We start from the raw sequence: 21075 nt of genomic DNA on the forward strand, positions 1-21075 counted from the left end.
GAATAGAAGAGACAACTTGAAAAATAACCAGGCATATACAAAAACTTACATTGTTTTTAAAAAGTGACCAGCCAACATAGGAAAGACCGCATTGTTTGACAAATGTGTTGGGTAAACCAGCTATGTGGGAAAGAAACAAACAAGGCAAGACCCTTGCCTTATACCATAAGCCCGAATAAACTCTGAATGGATTGAGGAAGTACATGTAAAATGCAAAATGAAATAAAATTAAAATCTATAATAATATATAAATGAAAATAAAATTTCTTCCTATTCATGGATGGAAGTTTCTGAAAACCCCCATGGTAAAAAATGCACAACTGATTAGCTTAAGAATTTATGGAGTAAAGGGTGAGGCCATCAAGATTAAAATTAAACCTATGATGGAGAGAGAGGTAGGTAGGTATGAAATAGTCAAGGATGGTAAAATATTCACGGTAGAATCATGGCAGCGAGTATGTAGGTGTCCACCATAACAAATATTTGCAACTTTTCATAATAAAATGTGGTGGAAAGAGTGAACCTACGAAACTTGGCACCTGTGTTTTGTATGTTCACTAAAACATAACAACAAAGAACTGTCCCAATAAAAAGTTATCAGTGACCTTTAGGACAGTGGTTTATGCTCACCTCATCCCTCCACATCACCCACCCACATCACCTACATCCTACAAAATTGCCGTTTCCCCCACTCTTTAACCTTTTCCTTTATTTTTCTTCACGGAATTTATAGACTACTATATATTTATTTGTCTATTATTTATCTCTCCCAACTAAAATGTAAGCTCAATGGGAGTAGGGATTCTTTTTTTTTTTTTTTTTTTAAAGCAGTCTTGTTCACTGCTTTATTCCCTGGGGCCTAGAACACTGCTTTAGCCTAGAGCAAGTCCTCAACAAATATTTACTAAATCAATACATGTCTAATTGTTCTCCATTTACTATATGAGGAGCTTTCCTCCTCAGTTTCCACAGATGCCTGCAGATAACTTTTTCACTTTTTTGCAGATAGCAAAAGATGAGTTGATTATTTCTATTTTTCCCCCATTTATAAGTTCACAATCTTCCCCATTTCATTGTGCTCTCACTTCCTGGTTCCCCAGTGGTCCCCAAATCACAGAATCACATACGTGCCTGCCTGAGTTAGAAAGATTTTTCACTGAACTACTGACTCAATTTTTGTGCAACACAAGGGGGATAGTAAAGCATATCATGGTGTTATCTACTCAGTGGTATACTATACAGCCATTACAAAAGTATGTTTATGAAGAGTTTGTAATTAGAGAATGTTTATAAATTTACATAAAAACTGCAAAATATAAAGTTAATTTCTAGGGCTTCCCTGGTGGCGCAGTGGTTGAGAGTCCACCTGCCGATGCAGGGGACGCGGGTTCATGCCCCAGTCCGGGAAGATCCCACATGCCACGGAGCGGCTGGGCCCGTGAGCCATGGCCGCTGAGCCTGCGCGTCCGGAGCCTGTGCTCCACAACGGGAGAGGCCACAACAGTGAGAGGCCCGTGTACCGCAATAAATAAATAAATAAATAGAAATAAAGTTAATTTCTAGTATGAGCTCAACATGATTCACGTGAAGAAGACTAATGGGAAATAGTAGCAGTGTTCACCTCTGGGTGTTATTACTGCTGTTTTCCTCCTATGCACGCTTTAAACTATAGTGAACATTACTTTTAAGAATAGGAATGATAAAATGAACTTCAGTTACAAGATCACGGACCCGCTGAGAGCACTACCCAGACTGGCGAGGACTCCAGGGAGTCTGCAGGCCCCTGTGCTTGTTTCCCCACCGTCTGAAAGGCATTTCCTTCTACCCTCTGCCTTTGCAAACCTCATTGGCGCTGTCAGCCCAGCCCATGCTATCTCTCCATCAGGAGGGCGTCCCTGACGCTCCCAAACCCAAGGGACTGTGCCGCCTCTGTACTTCCACAGCATTCATCTCACCACTCAAACATGTGTCAACACTCCCTCTTATGATGAACTGTCATCTATTTATTCCATATCTTCCCAAACAGTATGTAAGTTTTCTTAGGGCAAGAACTATGTGCTTCTATTTCTCTTCCTCCTAGGAGTTAAAAATCACTCAACAAATACTTAAGTGATTAATGAAATCAATCCCTCTGTTGTCTCTGGACCAGTCCTTTCCAATCCTTTACCTGAAATAAGCATCTGCCCCACCAGCAAACAGCCACACGGAACCAAGTGTTACCCAGGAAAGAGCATGAAGCAACTTTCCAGTCACGCTGCACTTGACTCCAGTCCCACCTCCCTGTAGCTCTGAGTCTTTAGGTAACTGAAGCTTAGCTTCCTTGTCTGTAGGACAGCACATGCTGCTACCTCATTTTCAGGGTTGTAAGGATTCAAGGCCATGATGTGGGTGACTGAGCACAGAGGTTGGCACACAGCGGGGCCCTTAGCCTGGCTACTCCACAGGAGCGCCCCTTCTCTGAGCCTCAAGACTGGCTGCCCAGAGAGGACGGTCCCATGTGGTCACTTCCCTCTGCATGTCACTGAGCTCTTTCTTGATCCAGATCCACCTAACCTGTGCTTCCTGAGGCCACATCCACTGGGTGATTAAGAATAATGAGATGAGATTCTTTGGCTGGTACCCTTGCTGGCTTTTGCGGAGGTCTCATCCAGTAATTCCTGGGAGTCCTCAGGGCATGTCTTCTGTGAGCTATGAGTACTCCTCTTCGCTCTCTGCTACAGCATCTCGTTTAGTCTTTCCCCCAGGTCCCTAACAAGACCTCCATCCCCCACTGCCTGAGAAGCCACCTGACAGGTCCCACTCCTGCTGCTGCTTCTGGAGCTGGGGAGAAAATACCTGTTTCTCATGAGATTAGAGGAACCAAAGATGTGTGCGTGATCTTGTAAAGATTTGGGCTAAATTCCTTTTCTTTTCAACTTATAGCATCTCCTCCCTAAAAGCGACAGATGAAACCTAGAATTGTCCTTCCTCACTCAATGGCTAAGGCCTCTGTGAACCCAGCTGGTCTGCCTGGGCTCCTCTCTCTTCGACGCCCGCACAGTCAGATTACTGATGGATCTACTAGACCAGTTTATCAGACGTGCCTGAACGCGTCTTAATCTCAGAGGTGGGCCCGGCTTAGGCTAAAGCTGGGATCCCATTTCACTCACCAGGGCTTTACCGGCAGACCTCTTCCCAGGCCCTCCTCCTTACTACACCCTGTTCTGTGGCCCAGACGATGCTCTCCAAGCTGGTACTTCTCCACCCACTCCGTTATCTGTGTTAGAGTGCCCCTCCTAACAGGGCAAGATGACAGGGATAGGAGAGGGCCTTGGGGGTTCCTGCGGACCAAGTGGCTGCATGTGGCAACAAACTAAGGCTGTGTTGGGGGCCAAGAGCAGAGTGGAGCACACGGAATTTCAAAGAGATTGCTGAACAGAAAGGAGCCCAGGCAGAGAACAAGAGCCAGAGTACGGAGCCAAGATGCTAATCCAAAAGGATGGGGCTCTTCCGGGAGGCCCTGGAGAACCATGGCACGTAAGGAACAGCAGATCACGCCGCAAACCAAAATAGATGGCGGATTTGTGAAGGCAGAGGCTAACTCTTCTTTCCACGGCCTTTTCCAGTAGCTGTGAGGCTGACCTTTGAGGCTCCAGGTGGATGGGAGCAGTGGAGAACCGGCTGGGGCGGAAATCAGAGGTGGCAGCGAAGCAGGAGGTGGAGGAGAAGCTCAAGAAATGGCAACCACTCTGATGGCGTCTCTGAGGGGCCCTCTCCACGGCGGGAAAGATTAGCCCTATGTTTTATGAAGGGCTCCAAACCCTCTCCCCACCCAGGGAGTGCTTCAGAGGCAAATTAGTAATTCAGTACCATTTGGCCCTCCCCGCCACGTGTTATGCAAGGGAAGCAGGAGTGAAAAGATCCGAAGGATGATAAGAGGGAAGATGGAAAGCTGAGGATTATGATGCCAAGGGAAGGGTCATTTTCACCCTGCTCCTCTCCCATCACTGGACTCCGGTCTGAAGCTGCTGTAACTGCATCCTGTTAAATAACAGGTAGAGGAATAGCTCTTGTGACAAACATTAATAGATTTGGGGTAACGAGTCAAAAAACACCTGGGAAATATAGATACTGCTATTGGATACAAAAATACCTAGAGAGAAGAAAAGAAAAAAACAAATTGCATATGGGGAATTAAGAAGGCTTTATAAAATATGCTGACAAAAAGATTTCATCATAAAGACCTAAGAAGAATAAGAAAGCCAAGGAAAAATATAAATTTGATCTCTTCTTAGCGTAAGAAATAATGATACTTGTTGTTATTCTATATATAACTCTGAAAGCAAGACATCAATAAACAGAAAATGTAAAATGATACAAATGGGCTAATTCAATATGTTACTGAATAATTAACATGGATAAAACAGAAAAATACAACAGAATTACTGTTTTTTGATTTTGCATTTAGAAGACTAAATTAGCACATCACACAAAATCAATGTTTTAAAATAATTAAAGAGAAACACTCGTTGCGAGGACAAATAAATTCTTACCTAAACCAGGGGTCAGCAAACTTTTTTGTAAAAGGCCCATGGTAGGCAGATTTCTAAGCTGCCCAATGATCACTGTCTCCTTGTATTCACAGCCTCGTGTTGCCTGGACCTAGTGACTTTCTTATAACCAATATTATTCAGCAAAGATGAGAGAATGCCACTTTCATGATTAGGTTACAAAACATTCCATCTTCCTAGCAGACTCTCTCTATTGCTTTCCCAGCTTGCATGCTTCGATGAAGAAGCTGCCATGTTGGAAAGGCCCACACAGCAAGGAAGTGAGGGTGGTTGGTCTTCAGCCAACAGCCAGCAAGGAAATGAGGCTCTCAGTCCAACAACCCAGAGGGACTGAATCCTGCCAACAACCACATGCACTTCGAAGCATATCCTTTCCCAGTTGATCCTTGAGATACTGAAAGCCCAGCCAACACCTTGATTGCAGCCTGTGAGTGACCTTGAAGGGGAGGACTTAGCTAAGCTGTGCCCAGATTCCTGATCTACAGAAACGTTGAGATAATAAATGTATGTTTCTTAGGCCACTAAGTTTTGAGCTCATTTGTTACTGAGCAATGGATAATGGGTAACTAATACAAGGCCAGACAATACATTCTTCAGGCTTTGGAAGCTATATGGTCTCTGGGGCAACTACTCAATTCTGCTGCTGCAGCATGAAAGCAGCCAGACGTGATACGTAAATGGATGAGTACTCTGTGTTCTAATAAAACTTAACTGATGGACACCGAAATTTAAATTTCATCTAATTTTCACATGTCACAAAATATTGTTCACATTTTGAGTTTTTCAACCACTTAAGAACGTAAAAACCATTCTTAGCTCACAGGCTACACAAAAACAGACAGCAGAATGGATTTGGCCTGCAGGCCATAGTTTGCCAACCCCCTACCTAAACAACACCTACAGCTCTGTTTAAACCATTATTTTTATAACACTTAGACTTGAATTTATATAACATTATGCTTAGGATAGCACTATGAAACACATTAGTAAAGTATACTTTATTGATGGATAATGAAATACCAAATAAACATCTCTTGGCAAGTATTTTGTAAATTTCCAAGGCAGAGAAAGTGAGACAGAGACAACCCTGCCGGAGATGATGGAGGAGCTGCAATCAGAACCTCTACGTCCTGATGCCCAGGTGAGGGTAAATCTAATTATCCTGGTTTACACAGCCCCAGGCAAGAAAAAGCTTCCTTCTTGAAGGGGAGGCAGACAAACTGCTAGCAATACCAGTGGCTGAGGGGACACCTTCCTGTGTGGCAGTAACACATACCCTGAAAGAGGAAGCTCTAGACAGAGGCAGTAAAAGCTAGTGGGAAACATACGTGTACGAAAAGCACATGCTACATACATGAAATAAATATAAGAAAGAGACTCACAGAAAAGCTAAAGAGCTATCATTCAAATCTATAATGTTGACAATTTGATGTTTGTTCAGAAAGGTGCCGAGGAATGACGAATCTAGAAATCATTTCACATGAACAGTTAAGAGAACTAGAAAGGTTTACCCTAGATAAAACTATCTTCAGACACCTAAAGCAATGTCTGGAAGAAACCACAGAACCACTCTGTTCTTTAGAGGACAGGACCAGGACCAGGACCAGAACTGACATGCAGAGGTTAGAGGAAACTAATTCTAGCTTATTTTACGGGAGGAGAAATTCTGATGGAAGGGGCTTCCTTGAAAATACCTTACTCAACAGTGTTATCTGTTTACTGATGGCACTCTGACAGAAAGGAGAGAACCGTCAGGGACACTGATAAAGGGATTCTTACACCATGGAGAAAGTTCTCGTCTCATCCTAAATTCTTATCATATTTAAAAATTTGATAACCAGAGAAAACTTATTTGTCCTGATTTTAGGCTACCTGTAGACAACAACAGGCAAACAGATAACTTGGATAATATATTATTCTGATGCATCTCAAATAAACTCTATAGAAAGTATGCAGAGTTCAGGGGAGATCACAATAACTAAGGAATGGAAGAATTCAATGATCAGAAAAAGCCCTGGCTATTTAAGGCATTTGGGGACACGGTAATGATACATTTATCTGAATGGTGCATATTTTATAAAGAACAGACTATAAGGGATTTTACACCAGGAAAGACAATCAGAATGCTTATCTTGAAAGGCAAAAGTAATGTGGGATAATTCAGCTATTACACTGTTAGTAAATTTCAAGAAAACAAAACAAAACAAAAAAACCATGGAATCACAGGTTAACACCAAGCTTAAACAAAATTATTAACAACATGACAAAGTGAATAATTAATTGATTAAAGGGAAAGAATCCTATTTAAATTCTTGAGAAATCTGCTCTAGTTTTAAGACTTTAGACAATCTGCTTCAGGCTCTCTTTCTCTTGCTAAAACCAGAATGCCAACTAATTTATCTAAAGGCAATAAAAGCAATTTAAATGTGATCATCTTTTGGTTCAGAATTTTCCTGCCGTTATGATCAGCAATATACCGTCTCTCTACAGGCAGACCTGTGGTGGAATGGAAAACTGTAAAAAGAAGATTGCTTGTGTATGTGGAATCAGAAAGAGGGAATTAGTCAGAGGAGCCACTATTTAATGGCGTCAGGCTAAGTCTGCCCTTTCATTTGTCACCGTGACAGGTGTGACCCTGCAAGGGGACCCGAATTCTCAAGACTATGGGCAAGGTTTCCTACAATTCTGAGGCATTTTCAAACTGTCAAAATGCAAATTTTAAATAAGCAAAGTCATGTTTAGAATTTTAATAATAGGCATGATTTAAATTTGATTTTAACAAGAAATATGTCTGATCACTGAGCTTCAAAATTAAATAAGCTGTAATAGTGGGAAATTATTTACTTCCTAATATGTCCTGTAAAAGGTACATTCTAAAAAAATTTAGCAGTTTTATTGAAGTAAAATTGATGTATTATACAATAAACTCACCATATAAAGTGTACAACTGGATAAATTCTGACATATATACATACACCTGTGAATCCATCCCCACAATCAAGATAATGGACATGCCCAATGCCCTCCAAAGTTCCACTGTGTCCCTTTGTCATCTTTCCTGCCCTCCCCCCAATCAACTGTCCCTCAATCAATTCCCACACTTGAGCCAGTTTATATACCCACAACCTCTTGAATAAAGGGGATGGTGGGTCACCTTGAGGAAGGACCCTGAGAATTTGGACTGTTAATCTTCCTCCCAGCCTTCCCCAAAGGGACCCATGGCCTTTTACCAGAGTAACTGTACACTGGGGAAAGGAAATCATCAGACCTTTCGGGGACTACTGGTCACTGGTTCTGAATGGACACTAATTCCAGGAGACCCAAAACATTACTGTGGCCCATCAGCCAGAGTAGGGGCTTATGGAGGTCCAGTAATTAATGGAGTTTTAGCTCAGGTCCATCTCACAGTGGATTCGGTGGGTCCCTGACCCCATCCTGTGGTTACTGTCCCAGGTCAAGAATGCATAATTGGAACAGAGATACCTGGCGGCTGGCAGAATCCCCACACTGGTTCCCTGACCTGTGGAGTGTGGGCAATTCTGGTGGGAAAGGCCAAGTGGAAGCCATTAGAACTGCCTCTACCTAGGAAAATAGTCAATCAAAAAGCAAGACCGCATTCCTGGGGTATTGCCGAGATTAGTGCCACCAGCAAGGACGTGAAAGATGCAGGATTGGTGATTCCTACCACATCCCCATTGAACTCGCCTACCTGGCCTGTGAAGAAGATGGATGGCTCTTGAAGAATGACAGTGCCTTACTGTAAATTTAACCAGGTGGTGACTCCAATTACAGCTGCCGTACCAGTTGTGGTTTCATTGCTTAAGCAAATGAATACAAGCTCTGGTACCTGGAATGTAGCCATTGATCTGGCAAACGCCTTTTTCTCCAGCCCTGTCCATAAGGCCCACCAAAAAGAGTTCCTTTCAGCTAGCAAGGCCAGCAATGTACCCTCACTGTCCTACCTCAGGGGTTATCCGTTCTCCAGCCCTGTGTCATTGTTCAGTTCACAAAGCTCTTGATCGCCTTTCTTCTTCATAGATAATCACGCTGGTCCATTACATTGGTGACTTTATGCTGATTGGACCTGGTGAGCAAGAAGTAGCAACTACTCTAGACTTATTGGTAAGACGTGTGTGTCAGAGGATGGGAAATAATTCTGACTAAAATTCAGGGGCCTCTAGTGGATTTCTAGGAGTCCAGTGGTATAGGGCATCTCAAGATATCTCTTCCAAGGTGATGGATAAGTTGTTGCAGCTGGCGCCTCCTACTGAGGCACAATGCCCAGTGGGCCTCTGGATTTGAGAGGCAACATATTCCTCATTTGGGTGTCTTACTCCGACCCATCTATCAAGTGACCCGAAAACCTGCTGTTGAGTGGGGTCCAGAACAAGAGAAGGTTCTGCACCAGGTCCAGGCTGCTGTGCAAGCTGCTCTGCCATTTGGTTCATCTAATCCAGCAGATCAGAGGTGCTGGAAGTGGCAGACAGGGATGCTGTTTGAAGACTCTGGCAGCTCCTAGAGGTGAACTGAAGCACAGGCCCTTAGGATTTTGGAGCAAAACGCTGCCATCTTCTGAGGATAACGACTCCCCTTTTGAGAAACAGCTCTTCGTTTGCTACTTGGCCTTAGCAAAGAGTGAACATTTAACTATGGGCCTCCAAGTTACATGCAACCTGAGATGCCCATTTATCTGATCCACCAAGCCGTAGAGTTGGGAGTGCACAGCAATGCTCCATCATCAAATGGAAGTGACATACACAAGACTGGGCTGAGCAGGCGCTGAAGGCACAAATATGTACGTGAAGAAGTGGCCTAAGTGCCCATGTCCCCGCTCCTGCCACACCGCCTTCTGTCTCCCAGCCGGCATCTATGGCCTCATGGGGAGTCCCCTACCTTAGCTGATAGAGGAAGAGGAGGCTCAGGCTTGGTTTACAGACGGTTTTGCATGATATGCAAAGGTGCAAGCAAATCTTCCCGGTGGGCAGAACTTTGAGCAGTGCACCTAGTTGATCATTTTGCTTGGAACACGCAATTTTATACTAATTAATGGGCTGTGGCCAATGGTTTGGCTGGATGGTCAGGGATTTGGAAGGAACATGATTGGAAAGCTGCTGACAAGGAAATCTGGTTGACAAAGATATTTGGGGACGAGGTATGTGGACAGACCTCTCTGAATGGCTAAAAATGTGAAGACATTTGTGTCCTATGTGCATGCTCACCAAAGGGTGACCTGAACAGAGGAGGATTTTAATAGTCAAATGGATAGGCTGATCTGTTTTGTGGATACCAATCTGCCTCTCTCCATTCACCCCCGTCATCACCCAGTGGGCTCATGAGCAAGGTGGCCATGGAGGCAGGGATGGAGCTTACACATGGACTCAGCAACATGGATTTCTACTCACCAAGGTTGACCTGGCTTCAGCCACCATTGAGTGCCCAATCTGCCAGCAGTGGAGACCAATACTGAGTGCCCAGTATGGCACCAATTCCCAGGGTGATCAGCCAGCTACTGGTGGCAGGTTGATTACAATGGATTGTTTACATTATAGAAGGGACAGGGTTTCACTCTAATTGGAAAAGACACTATGGATATGGATTGCTTTTCCTGCATGCAATATTTCTGCCAAACTGCCAAAATTCCTTACGCACTGTCATGGTATTCCACACAGCACTGTTTCTGATCAAGGAACTCACTTCACAGCAAAACAAGTGCAGCAATGGACCATGCTCATGGAATTCACTGGTCTTACCATGTTCCCCACCATTCTGAAGCTGGCTTGATATCATGGTGGAATCATCTTTTGAAGACTCAGTTACAGTGCAAGCTAGGGCGGCAAGGTTCTCCAGAAGGCTAAAATGCTCTGAATCAACATCCAGTATATGGTGCTGTTTCTCCCATAGCCAGGATTCACGGGTCCAGAAATCAAGGGGGAGACATGGGAGTGGTAACACTTACTACTACCCGTAGTGACCCACTAGCAAAATTTTTGCTTTCTGTTTGCATGACTTTATGCTCTGCTAGCCTAAAGGTCTTAGTTCCAGGGGGAATAATGCTTCCTCCAAGACACGAAACAGTGATTCCATTGAACTGGAAATTAAGATTGCCACCCAGCCACTTTGGGTTGCTCAGGCCTCTGAATCAACAGGCAAAAGGAGTTGCGACACTGGCTGGGGTGAATGATCCTTACTATCAAGGGAATTTGGACTACTATTCCACAATGGAAGTAAGGAAGACTATGTCTGGAGTAAGGAGATGCCTTAGAGGGTCTATGAGCATCACTAGAACCTGTGACGAAGGTCAATTGAAAACTACAACTCAATCTAGTCAGGACTATTAATGGCCCACATTCTTTGGGAATGAAGGTTTGGATCACCCCATGAGCTGAGGTACTTGTTGAAGGCAAAGGGAATACAAAGTGGGTAGTGGAAGAAGGTAGTTACAAAGACCAGCTATGACCCCGTAACCAGTTATAGAAATGGTGACTGTAACTGCCATGTGTATTTCCTCATTTTGATACAAATAAGTGTGTATATAAATTATATATTTGTTTCCTTTCCTCCCTTATTCCTTCATCATATTAGATGTGTTGACTTTATACCATGGTATTTAAGTATTTTAAATTTATACCATAGTCTTTAAGTTATGGGATTTCAAGGAGAAGAGAGGATATCACTACACCACTCAAGGACCTTACGTCCTCTTCTGGGGAAGGGGTTAGTGGGTTGTTGGGATAGCTGTATCATGTTAGGTGGAATGACCACGTTATTGTCTTTATTTGGAGATCAAGTACAGTTTAAGGAGATGCAAATGGCTGCCAAGGTGACAGGGGCTGGGCTTGTAATGGTTAACTTCCAGTGTCACGTGACTGGGACACAGGCTGAGATTAAACATTATTTCTGGGTGTGTCTGTGAGGGTGTTTCTGGATGAGATTAGCATTTGAATCCCCTCCCCAATGTGGGTGGGCACCAGCCAATCCCTTGGGGGACTGAATAGAAAGAGAAGCAGAGGAAGGGAGGGTTCAGTCCCTTACTGCGTGCCTGCTCAACCTGGGACACTGGTCCTCTCCCCTTGGACTGGGATTTGCACCAGGGGCTCCTCTGGTTCGGAGGCCTTCGGACTTGGACTGGAATTGCACCACGGCTTCCCTGGGTCTCCAGCTTGCAGATGGTAGATCGTGGGACTTCTTAGCTGTCATAGTTGTGTAAGCTGATTCCTTATAATAAATCTCCTTTTATATATATGTGTGTATATATCCTATTGGTTCTGTTTCCCTGGAGAACCCTAATATAGTCAGTCACTTTATTTTTAGCCATTCCAGGGAGTATATAGTGCTATCTCATTGTTGTTTGATTTGCATTTCCCTAAAGACTAATGATGTTGATCATCTTTTTATGTGCTCATTTGCCACCCACAGATCTTCTTTGGTGAACTGTCTGTTCAAATCTTTTGCCCCTTTTAAAAAATGGAGAGTTTTTTTTTTTTCCTTGAGTTTTGAGAGTTCTTTATATATTCTGGATACCAGTCCTTTATCAGACATAATTTGTAATTTTACCCCAGTCTGTGCCTTGTCTTTCCATTCTCTTAACAGTTTCTTTTGAAGAGCAGAAGTATTTAATTTGGATGAAGTTCAATTTATCAATGTTTGCTTTTACAGATTGCACTTTTTGTCTCTCATCTAACAAATTTTTGTCTAACGCAAGGTCACAAAGATTTTCCTTCATGTTTTCTTCCAGAAATTTTATAATTTTAGGTTTTACATTTAGGTCTATGATCCATTTAAAATTTTTCTATAGAGTGAAGTATTTATTGAAGTTCATTTTTTTCCATATGATAGCCAATGGTTCCAGAATCATTTGTTGAAAAACTATCTTTCCTCCACCAAACTGACTCTGCACCTTTGCAAAAAAAAAAAAAACCAGTTACCTATATCTGTGTGGTTCTATTTCTGCGTTCTCTATTCTATTTCACTGATGATTTGTCTATTTTGATACAAACACCACAGTGTCTTAATTGTTGCAGCTTGTAAGTCTTCAAATCAACTTTGGTCTACTTTTTCAAAGGTGATTTGGCTATTCTATGCATTTAGACGCAGGGTATCAATTTCTACTAAAAAAAAAAAAAAGCCTGCTGGGATTCTAATTGTGCTGAATGTATAGATCAATTTGGAGAGAAATAACATCTTAACTATACTGAGTAGTTCCGTCACACATGGCGTTTATTACTACTTAACTGAATAGTATTTGAGGGGTATCTTCGGCAAACCTCTGAACTTCACTTTCTCTCTGCAGCTTTCTCCTCTCCAACACTCTGCCCTGCAAACTCCAGCTTCCCCGGCTTTCCTGGACTGTCATTTCCATCTCAGCTCCACTTGTGTTTCCCCTCCCTGTACTGCAGCCTGGATACTCTCTCAAGGCAGTAAGCTGGGCAATCATAGGGCTCACCTCATTTATTTCCCGTCTCTCAGGGTTCACTGTGCTTCATTGCTAGATGTTCAAAGTCTTCCATACTGTGGTTTCATATATTTTGCCCACTTAAAAAATTGTTTCAGGCAGGAAAGTAAATCCGGTCCCTGTTATTCCATCTTGGTAAGAAGTGGAAGTCTCAATTTTTAATTTTTAATGTCAAATCTGTTCTCAAAGTTATAAAATTCAAGTAAAAACAGGACAAAAACATAACTAGTAATTAGTACAATGTTTTATCACACTTCGTTTATTTGTTCATTAACTCATTTCATTCCAAGAACATTCATTGAATTCTGCATGGTAAGCACTGTACTGGCATCTAAGCATACAATGCTGAGGATCAAAGCCAGACAGGCCCCTGGCTCTCACAGAGCTTACAATCTAGTGGGACAGACAGACATTAATCAAATAATTACAAACAAAAATGTAACACTGCAATTGTGATAACTGCTATGAAGGAAAGGAACAAAACAACGCTATGATAACCTACAAGAGGGTGATTTTATGATATTTGTTTCCATTGAGCCTATATCCATGATTTGAAAAATATCACTACTGTTTCTTTATGTTAAAGTCACGAAGAAATTCCATTATGTATACAGTGGGAAAAAAGTATCCATCAAATAAACATTAAGACGATATGCTAAGTACTTTGGAGCACACAAAAATTATGACACTATCTACGAAAATTAAGATCTAATTGGGCATATAAAATATAAAGAAATATAAAGGTTATATATCTATATCCTACAGGAATATAATTGGAAATTTACCACTTACACATCGTTTTTGTCTACCCCATTAAAAACAGTATTTTTTCTATCAGCCCAATTGCAGAAGTTTGATCAGTTTCTTTGAGAAAACAATACACTTATTTTATTTTGTTAGGTCTTACCTAGATATCTCAGCTTGGGAATTCTTCTCTCCATCAACAGTGAAAGGAGATGCTCCAGTTAGTAATTCATACATTAGAACACCTAAACTCCACCAGTCAACTGCCTATAAAACAACAGTAATTTCATTTTCTAGAGTATTAACTAATTGTATTTTATATAAAAGAAAAATGAACAAAATAAATCTATATATTTGACAATATTTTGACAAAAAGATTTTGTACACAGCTTCCTGTGCAAGGAGTATTAAATTAGCACATGCAAAAAAGACATTGAGAAGACAAATATTCAGGTATTCTCAGAACAGAATTTAAACATAGAGAAGTCAATCAAGTGTTTCTATTGCTAAAAGTGTTTCAATTATTTCCTAAACTAGTAATGGTTTTACTTAGGTTAATTTAAAAAAGAAATTTTTTAAAATTAAAGTATGGTTGACTTACAATGTTAAGTTAATTTCTGCTATACAGCAAAGTGATTCAGATATATATATATATAATTTTTTTATATTCTTTTCCATTTGGTTTATCACAGGATATTAAATATAGTTCCCTGTGCTATACAGTAGGACCTTGTTGTTTATCCATTTTATATATAACAATTTGCATCTGCTAACCCCAAACTCCCAATCCATCCCTCCCTACCCCCCAAAATTTTTTTTAAATTTTAAATAAATTTTTAAAATTTTAAATAAGTAAAATCTTTGGACTTATGATAGGGGGAAAAGCGTACCAACCAGCATTTTTTTTTTTTTTTTTTTGCGGTACGCAGGCCTCTCATTGTTGTGGCCTCTCCCGTTGCGGAGCACAGGCTCCGGACGCGCAGGATCAGCAGCCATGGCTCATGGGCCCAGCTGCTCCATGGCATGTGGGATCTTCCCGGACCGGGGCATGAACCCATGTCCCCTGCATCAGCAGGCGGACTCTCAACCACTGCACCACCAGGGAAGCCCCCAGTCAGCATTTTTATTAACTATTCAGCTCCAATAAATATGAAATTTCTTAAAGCCAAAGAACGAAGATGAAAAAAAATCCCATCAAAAGATGTTATTTTTTCATAACCACCTATATCAATTCCTCTTATGGAACCAATCACATAAATCTAGCAGTCTTCACTTTCTGGGAGGTATGGAAAGACTGAAAATAATATAAAATAAAATGTGATCTACGTTGGAAAACAACTTATAAAAGCAGTTACCTGAACTGAGAGCACAGCAAATTATACAGAATTTAAAGAATCTTGATATATTGAAAATTAGTTCCTTTACAATTAGGCAAATCAAGATTTCAATAATTGTTGGATATATGAGCTTACACCAATAAGAAGTTAACTGGTGCTAAAATTTTGAACTCTCTGCTTCCAAATTTCAGAGCCAAGATTTCAGAGAGATGATGTAAAGTTTGTGAGCCTAGAGTTATTTTAAAGAAAATACGTAACAATAACATATAAACTAAATCAGTAATTCAATTCTTTTATTTATACAGCAGCTTTACTGCCAGCGGAGTCAGGACCCTTAGAACGTTGGATTTGAACCATGCTCGTAAATTAATACAGATCTATAATCAGATTCCTAGTCATGGACTGAAACCAATACCACACAAATTTGAAGAACTCCTAAGGGCTCGTAAATGCATGATTAGTCATTAGCAAGGAGACCACCGATTCTCCACTGTTAAGATATTCCTACTGGGGACTTCCCTGGTGGTCCAGTGGTGAAGAATCCGCCTGCCAATGCAGGGGACACGGGTTCAATCCCTGGTCGGGGAACTAAGATCCCACATGCCACAGGGCAACTAAGCCCACGTGCCACAACTACTGAGCTCACGTACTGCAAAATACAGAGCCCATGCGCTCCGGAGTGTGCACCACAACTAGAGAGAGAGAAAAAAAAACCCACACGCCACAACTAGAGAGAAGCCCGTGCGCCACAATGAAGAGCCCGCGCCGCAACGAATGATCCCACATGCCTCAACGCATATCCCACATGCCACAACTAAGACCCGACGCAGCCAAAAAAAAAAAAGATATTCCTATTGTATATGTGAGATTTTGAAAGGGGATGAGGAAGATGGGGAGATGAGGAGCAAAAAAATAGTCAGCATTTCTTATTTGGAGAGCATTATTAATAAAGCAAAAGTGTTAAGAAAGAACTAAACAAATCTGTACCCTTTAATACAAGAAGAAACAATATGTGACCCAGATTTTATAACTACTTAGAAAGCCTCATCTACAATCTTCATTTTGCACATACAAAGGGAAGTGAGGAGGGAAAAAACTGAGTTTTTTAGAAGGCTTAGGAAAACAAACTTAGACTATCTTGAATGCAGAATTGTTTTCTTTCTCCAAGGATTGTCACAATGGTTTTTTCTGTTGAAGAGGTAATCAACAAAGTTTCCAATATCACTACAAAGTTAAAAGCAGAAATTGAGAATAAGAAAATATGAGAGACTCCCTTTTTAAGGATCTCTTACAAAGCAAATTATCGACTGAAGGTAAAATAGTTTCCATATGTTTTTCTAGCAAAAATCAATAATGCCAATAAGTAAAGTCCATAGTCATTCAGCATGACTCCAATGGGGACAATGTGCACTGTTTATGCATTCATGACACCTCTGCATTGTACTGTGGCCCAGGTGTGTCCTAAAAGGCCAGGTCACATGCAACAGACAAAGGGTGATTTCTGTTTTAAACAGGGTTACAGTGGATGCTTTGCTCAAGACATGATACTTTTAACGGAAATAAAATAAAAATTATTATTTGAAGAATCAGTCGATTTTGAGATTTCCTTTAATAAGAGTATTATTCTATAAAACAAAATATTATCCTCATCAACAAAACCTGAAAAAAGGGAACTCTAGAATGTCCTAACCTTTCCATTATCCTTTTTCCTCCAAAACACTAGATATCATAATATGTTCGTGTATACAAAGCAAAGGAAAGGTAAAAAATGAAGATAACACCAAAAAGAGGGCCTAAGTTATTAACTAGGATTCTTAATATACATTTTATAGAGATATATCAGGAAGTGTCAAAAATAGAACATACCTTGTCATGTCCTGAATCTCCCCCTCTGACAATATCTGGTGCCATGTATTCAATAGTTCCACAAAAGGAATATGCTCTTTCAGCCTTAAACAAACAATCAAACAAAGAAAAAGGGATTTGATTTTAAGCTCGTATGACAAGTGACAAGAAGAGAGAGTTAATACTAGGCGGCAGTGTTGAGATACACCACAGTAGCAAAGTAGTGGTAGAAGCTACTTGACAGACCTTCTTCTCACCAGGACAGACCTATATATACACACCTATATGGTATGAGGTAAACCGGTAAACTTTTTTTTTTTTTTTTTGCGGTACACGGGCCTCTTACTGTTGTGGCCTCTCCTGTTGCGGAGCACAGGCTCCAGATACGCAGGCTCAGCGGCCATGGCTCACGGGCCCAGCCACTCCGCGGCATGTGGGATCCTCCCGGACCGGGTCACGAACCCGTGTCCCCTGCATCGGCAGGCGGACTCTCAACCACTGTGCCACCAGGGAAGCCCTACGGGTAAACTTTTTAAGCCCTGAAACTCTACTATCATCCATCCGTCCGTCTGTCCAACTATCCATCCATCCATTAGTGAATCCACTCATTCACTCTTCTTTTTTTCTGTGTGTGTATATGTTTCTATCACTGATTTCTTTAACTGTTCTTGTAAGTGCCAATAGTCCTAGTAGTATGAATGACTTTATTTCCAGATCGGCAAGATTGGGAAAACACTGGGAAACCTGAAGGAGAAAGGAAGATCAAATGCTAAGAAGGGAAACAGGGAACCCAAAGATGAAAAAGGATGAAAAGAATTTTTCCAATCTTACCATCATGTTTAAGTTTGGCACTGCCGATGGTGGGTTTAAGTGATGATGAGCAGAACTAGCTTTAAAAAAAAATACTGCCTCTTAAAGACTGTTGCTTCTCTTTTGTAGAACTTTAAAAAGGGCTAATTTAATATATCAGCCTTAAAATTAATCTTACAAAATTAAGTAATTAGGCTTTCCTGGTGGCGCAGCGGTTGAGAGTCCGCCTGCCGATGCAGGGGACACAGGTTTGTGCCCCGGTCCGGGAAGATCCCACATGCCGCGGAGTGGCTGGGCCCGTGAGCCATGGCCGCTGAGCCTGCGCGTCCGGAGCCTGTGCTCCGCAACGGGAGAGGACACAACAGTGAGAGGCCCGCGTACCAAAAACAAACAAACAAAAAAAAGTTAAGTAATTAAAAAAATGACCAACTGTGTCATATCTCAATGTAATAAGGAGAAAAAAATATATGAATTGTTATGCAGATATATTAAACAGGGGAAAAATAATTCTTCTTTAACAATGTACATTCATATGGCTATATCTAAAATTTTAAAGGCACTTTGGTGCCATTAAAATATTTTACAAAACTATTTTAGAGGAAGCTTTTCCATTTACACTTTATTCTTCTTCTACCAGCAAGGTTTCAAGAAAAATAAGCATTCTTCTTATTTACCAGCTTTAAACATAAAGAACACTACCCTAGCAATGTTATAGAAGTGGTAGAAGTCCCTAGTTTTATTGGCTGAAAGTTCAGCCCAGAGATAATGAATGTAATGAATTTATTTAAACCCTGTGATAACAAATGTATTAAAACTACTTAATTATGATATATACAGCTCAATAATTTTATATAAATAAATACATAATTTTATATAAAGAAAAATAAAATTAATATGGTTTATGACTCACTTCTTTCCTTTTATATACTATATATATGTTGAAAGATTACTATTCCCCCAGAAAGTAAAAGAAATAATCCAGTTATGCTTAGATCTGCAGAAAATTTTCTTTCTTGTTATCTGGAAGAATAATCTCATTGAACAGCTATGACAAACCATATATCAAATGTCATTATCTCTCTGCTTCATCACTTCAGTACCAAATGCTAATTTTGTATCAAACTATTGGAACGATTAAGGCTAAATAAAACTGATTTCATATAAATTTGCATATAAAAAGTAATGAATAATTTTAAACATTTTGTTAGACATGTTTAGATTGAAAAAAATATGTGAGTGCTTAGGAAGCGTTCATTTCTTCACTGAATTATTTTAAAAAAATACTCCAAAATTACTTTTTAGTGGGATGGGGGGAGTGGGAGGGAGGCTCCAGAGGGAGGGGATGTATGTATACATATAGCTGATTCACTTTGTTCTACAGCAGAAACTAACATAAATTGTAAAGCAATTATACTCCAATTTAAAAAAAGTATATATATAAAAAACAAAACGAACAAAAAAGAATGTGTATGAAGTAAAGCCTGGTCACAGTTTGAAAAGCTAAAAAAAAAAATTCCCAAGCTTCATAAAACTAAATATGTAGTGTTTTTAGTTAATACACTATTTATTATACAATAGCCCTTTATAGGATATTAAGTAAAAATCATTATATAGCTGACATAAAGAAACACAGAAAAATTGCTAAGTCATAGTATTTATCATTTGATCTCATCTTTCTTTGTGAATTCCAGTCAACTGTTTTAGTTACAATTAATTAATTTATTGAAGTATAGTTGATTCACAATGTTTCAGGTATACAGCAAAGTGATTTGGTTATACATATATACATATGTATATTCTTTTTTTAGGTTCTTTTCCATTATAATGGTTATTACAAGATATTGGATACAGATCCCTGTGCTATATAGTAGGTCCTTGTAGTTTATCTATGTTAGGTACAGTCGTGTGTATCTGTTAACCCCAACTTCCAAATTTATCCCTCCTCCCCTTTTCCCCTTTGGTAACCATAAGTTTCTTTTCTATGTCTGTGTCATTTGATCTCATCTTAAAAGATATCTTTAAAACATATCCTAAATCAGGTTTAGATATATTGAAAGAAAATAAAAATAATTCTCCAAAATGGTTTATGAGTAAAAAGATTACAAGTTTTGATTTATGGCTTCTCTAGATTTTTATTTATTTAGAAAACTAGACTTTTTAGTACATATACATTTTCATTTCTATTTATAGGCATATCTGTGTTACAAGCCACTTTGGAATAATGCATATTTTCTTTTAAGTATGTGACAATGATTAAATTTTACAACTTGAAAGTCATGAAAATCTGTACTCTCTTCTTCAAAATACTAGATATTCATAAGTTTAGTGTAAAACCAGTAAGAAACATATGGATCTTATTGATTACTGTGGGAAAGATCTGATAGTCACCACCACTTTCCATGTCTCTTTTTTTTCTTTATCTGACAATGAGAACTATGCAACGATGTAGTTCAGTTCTCCATTGTCTTGACATACAGGAAGCTCAGAACTACATTAAGTCCTCAAAGATATTTCTTCTACCTTCTCTGTGTGATTTCTGGGCTTTTTTAAAATTCATTTTAGCTTCTCTGTTTTTTGGGGGGAGGAGGGAGGGACGTAGGTAGTGTCTACATTAATAAATAATTAAGAGATAATTATTTAATTTATAAACATTCCAAGAGTCAGCAAAATTAAGCTTAAGTGTTGGGAAGTTCCAATCCCTGAGGAATAATAGTAAACAAAGACAAAGTATTTCTTAAGTCTCTCTGTTATTTTAAAACATTGCCATTTTAGCCTCTTGCAATTCTGTATCTGCTTCCTCTTCCTCTGCCCCAAATGGAAGTGTTACTCCTGCCGAATTCTAACTTTTAGTGTGTCAGTCTCAATTTCCTAAGAGTTTATCTTCTATTGTAAAAAAATAGCCCCAATTTTAACTTTTGAATTTGTGTTTATCTGCCTAGGAAGATGCATGTTATCTAGAGCAGCGGTCCCCAACCTTTTTGGCACCAGGGACCGATTTTTGGAAGACAATTTTTCCATGGACCAGGGGAAGGGGGGGAATGGGGAGATGGTTCAGGCAGCAATGCAAGCAATGGGGAGTGATGTGGAGCGGCAGATGAAGTTTTGCTCACTCGCCACTCACCTCTTGCCGTGTGGCCCAATTCCTAACAGGCAGTGGACAGGTACCTGTCAGCGGCCTGGGGGTTGGGGACCACTGATCTAGAATGTATGCAGAATGCCTTTCAAATAATTGTACCCAGAAGACAAACTGATGAAGTATGATAGGGGAAGGTCTGTGGTGGGGACAAAAACGATTTCAAGGTAATGTGTTATGAACTATGATATAAAAAGGCTAGGA

The 21075-nt window shown here is 40.2% G+C and overlaps 1 protein-coding gene across 7 annotated transcripts in view; it reads right to left on the bottom strand.

Annotated features, from left to right (window-relative positions):
- Positions 1-21075, bottom strand: part of RPS6KA5 (ribosomal protein S6 kinase A5) — a gene marked incomplete at both ends in the record, with an annotated part of 180087 nt that overhangs the window by 26425 nt on the left and 132587 nt on the right. For 5 of the 7 annotated variants that reach the window (XM_079699290.1, XM_079699289.1, XM_079699287.1 and 2 more), the window contains 2 exons: positions 13910-14013; positions 16950-17033. In XM_079699290.1, the coding sequence (XP_079555416.1) occupies positions 13910-14013; positions 16950-17033 (188 nt within the window). Of the gene's footprint in view, positions 1-13909; positions 14014-16949; positions 17034-21075 lie in introns of those variants that run through there. The other 2 variants (XM_079699286.1, XM_079699291.1) reach the window with 2 other exon arrangements.

This window comes from Hyperoodon ampullatus, assembly GCF_949752795.1.
Source record: "Hyperoodon ampullatus genome assembly, chromosome: 3".
NCBI lineage: Eukaryota > Metazoa > Chordata > Mammalia > Artiodactyla > Ziphiidae > Hyperoodon > Hyperoodon ampullatus.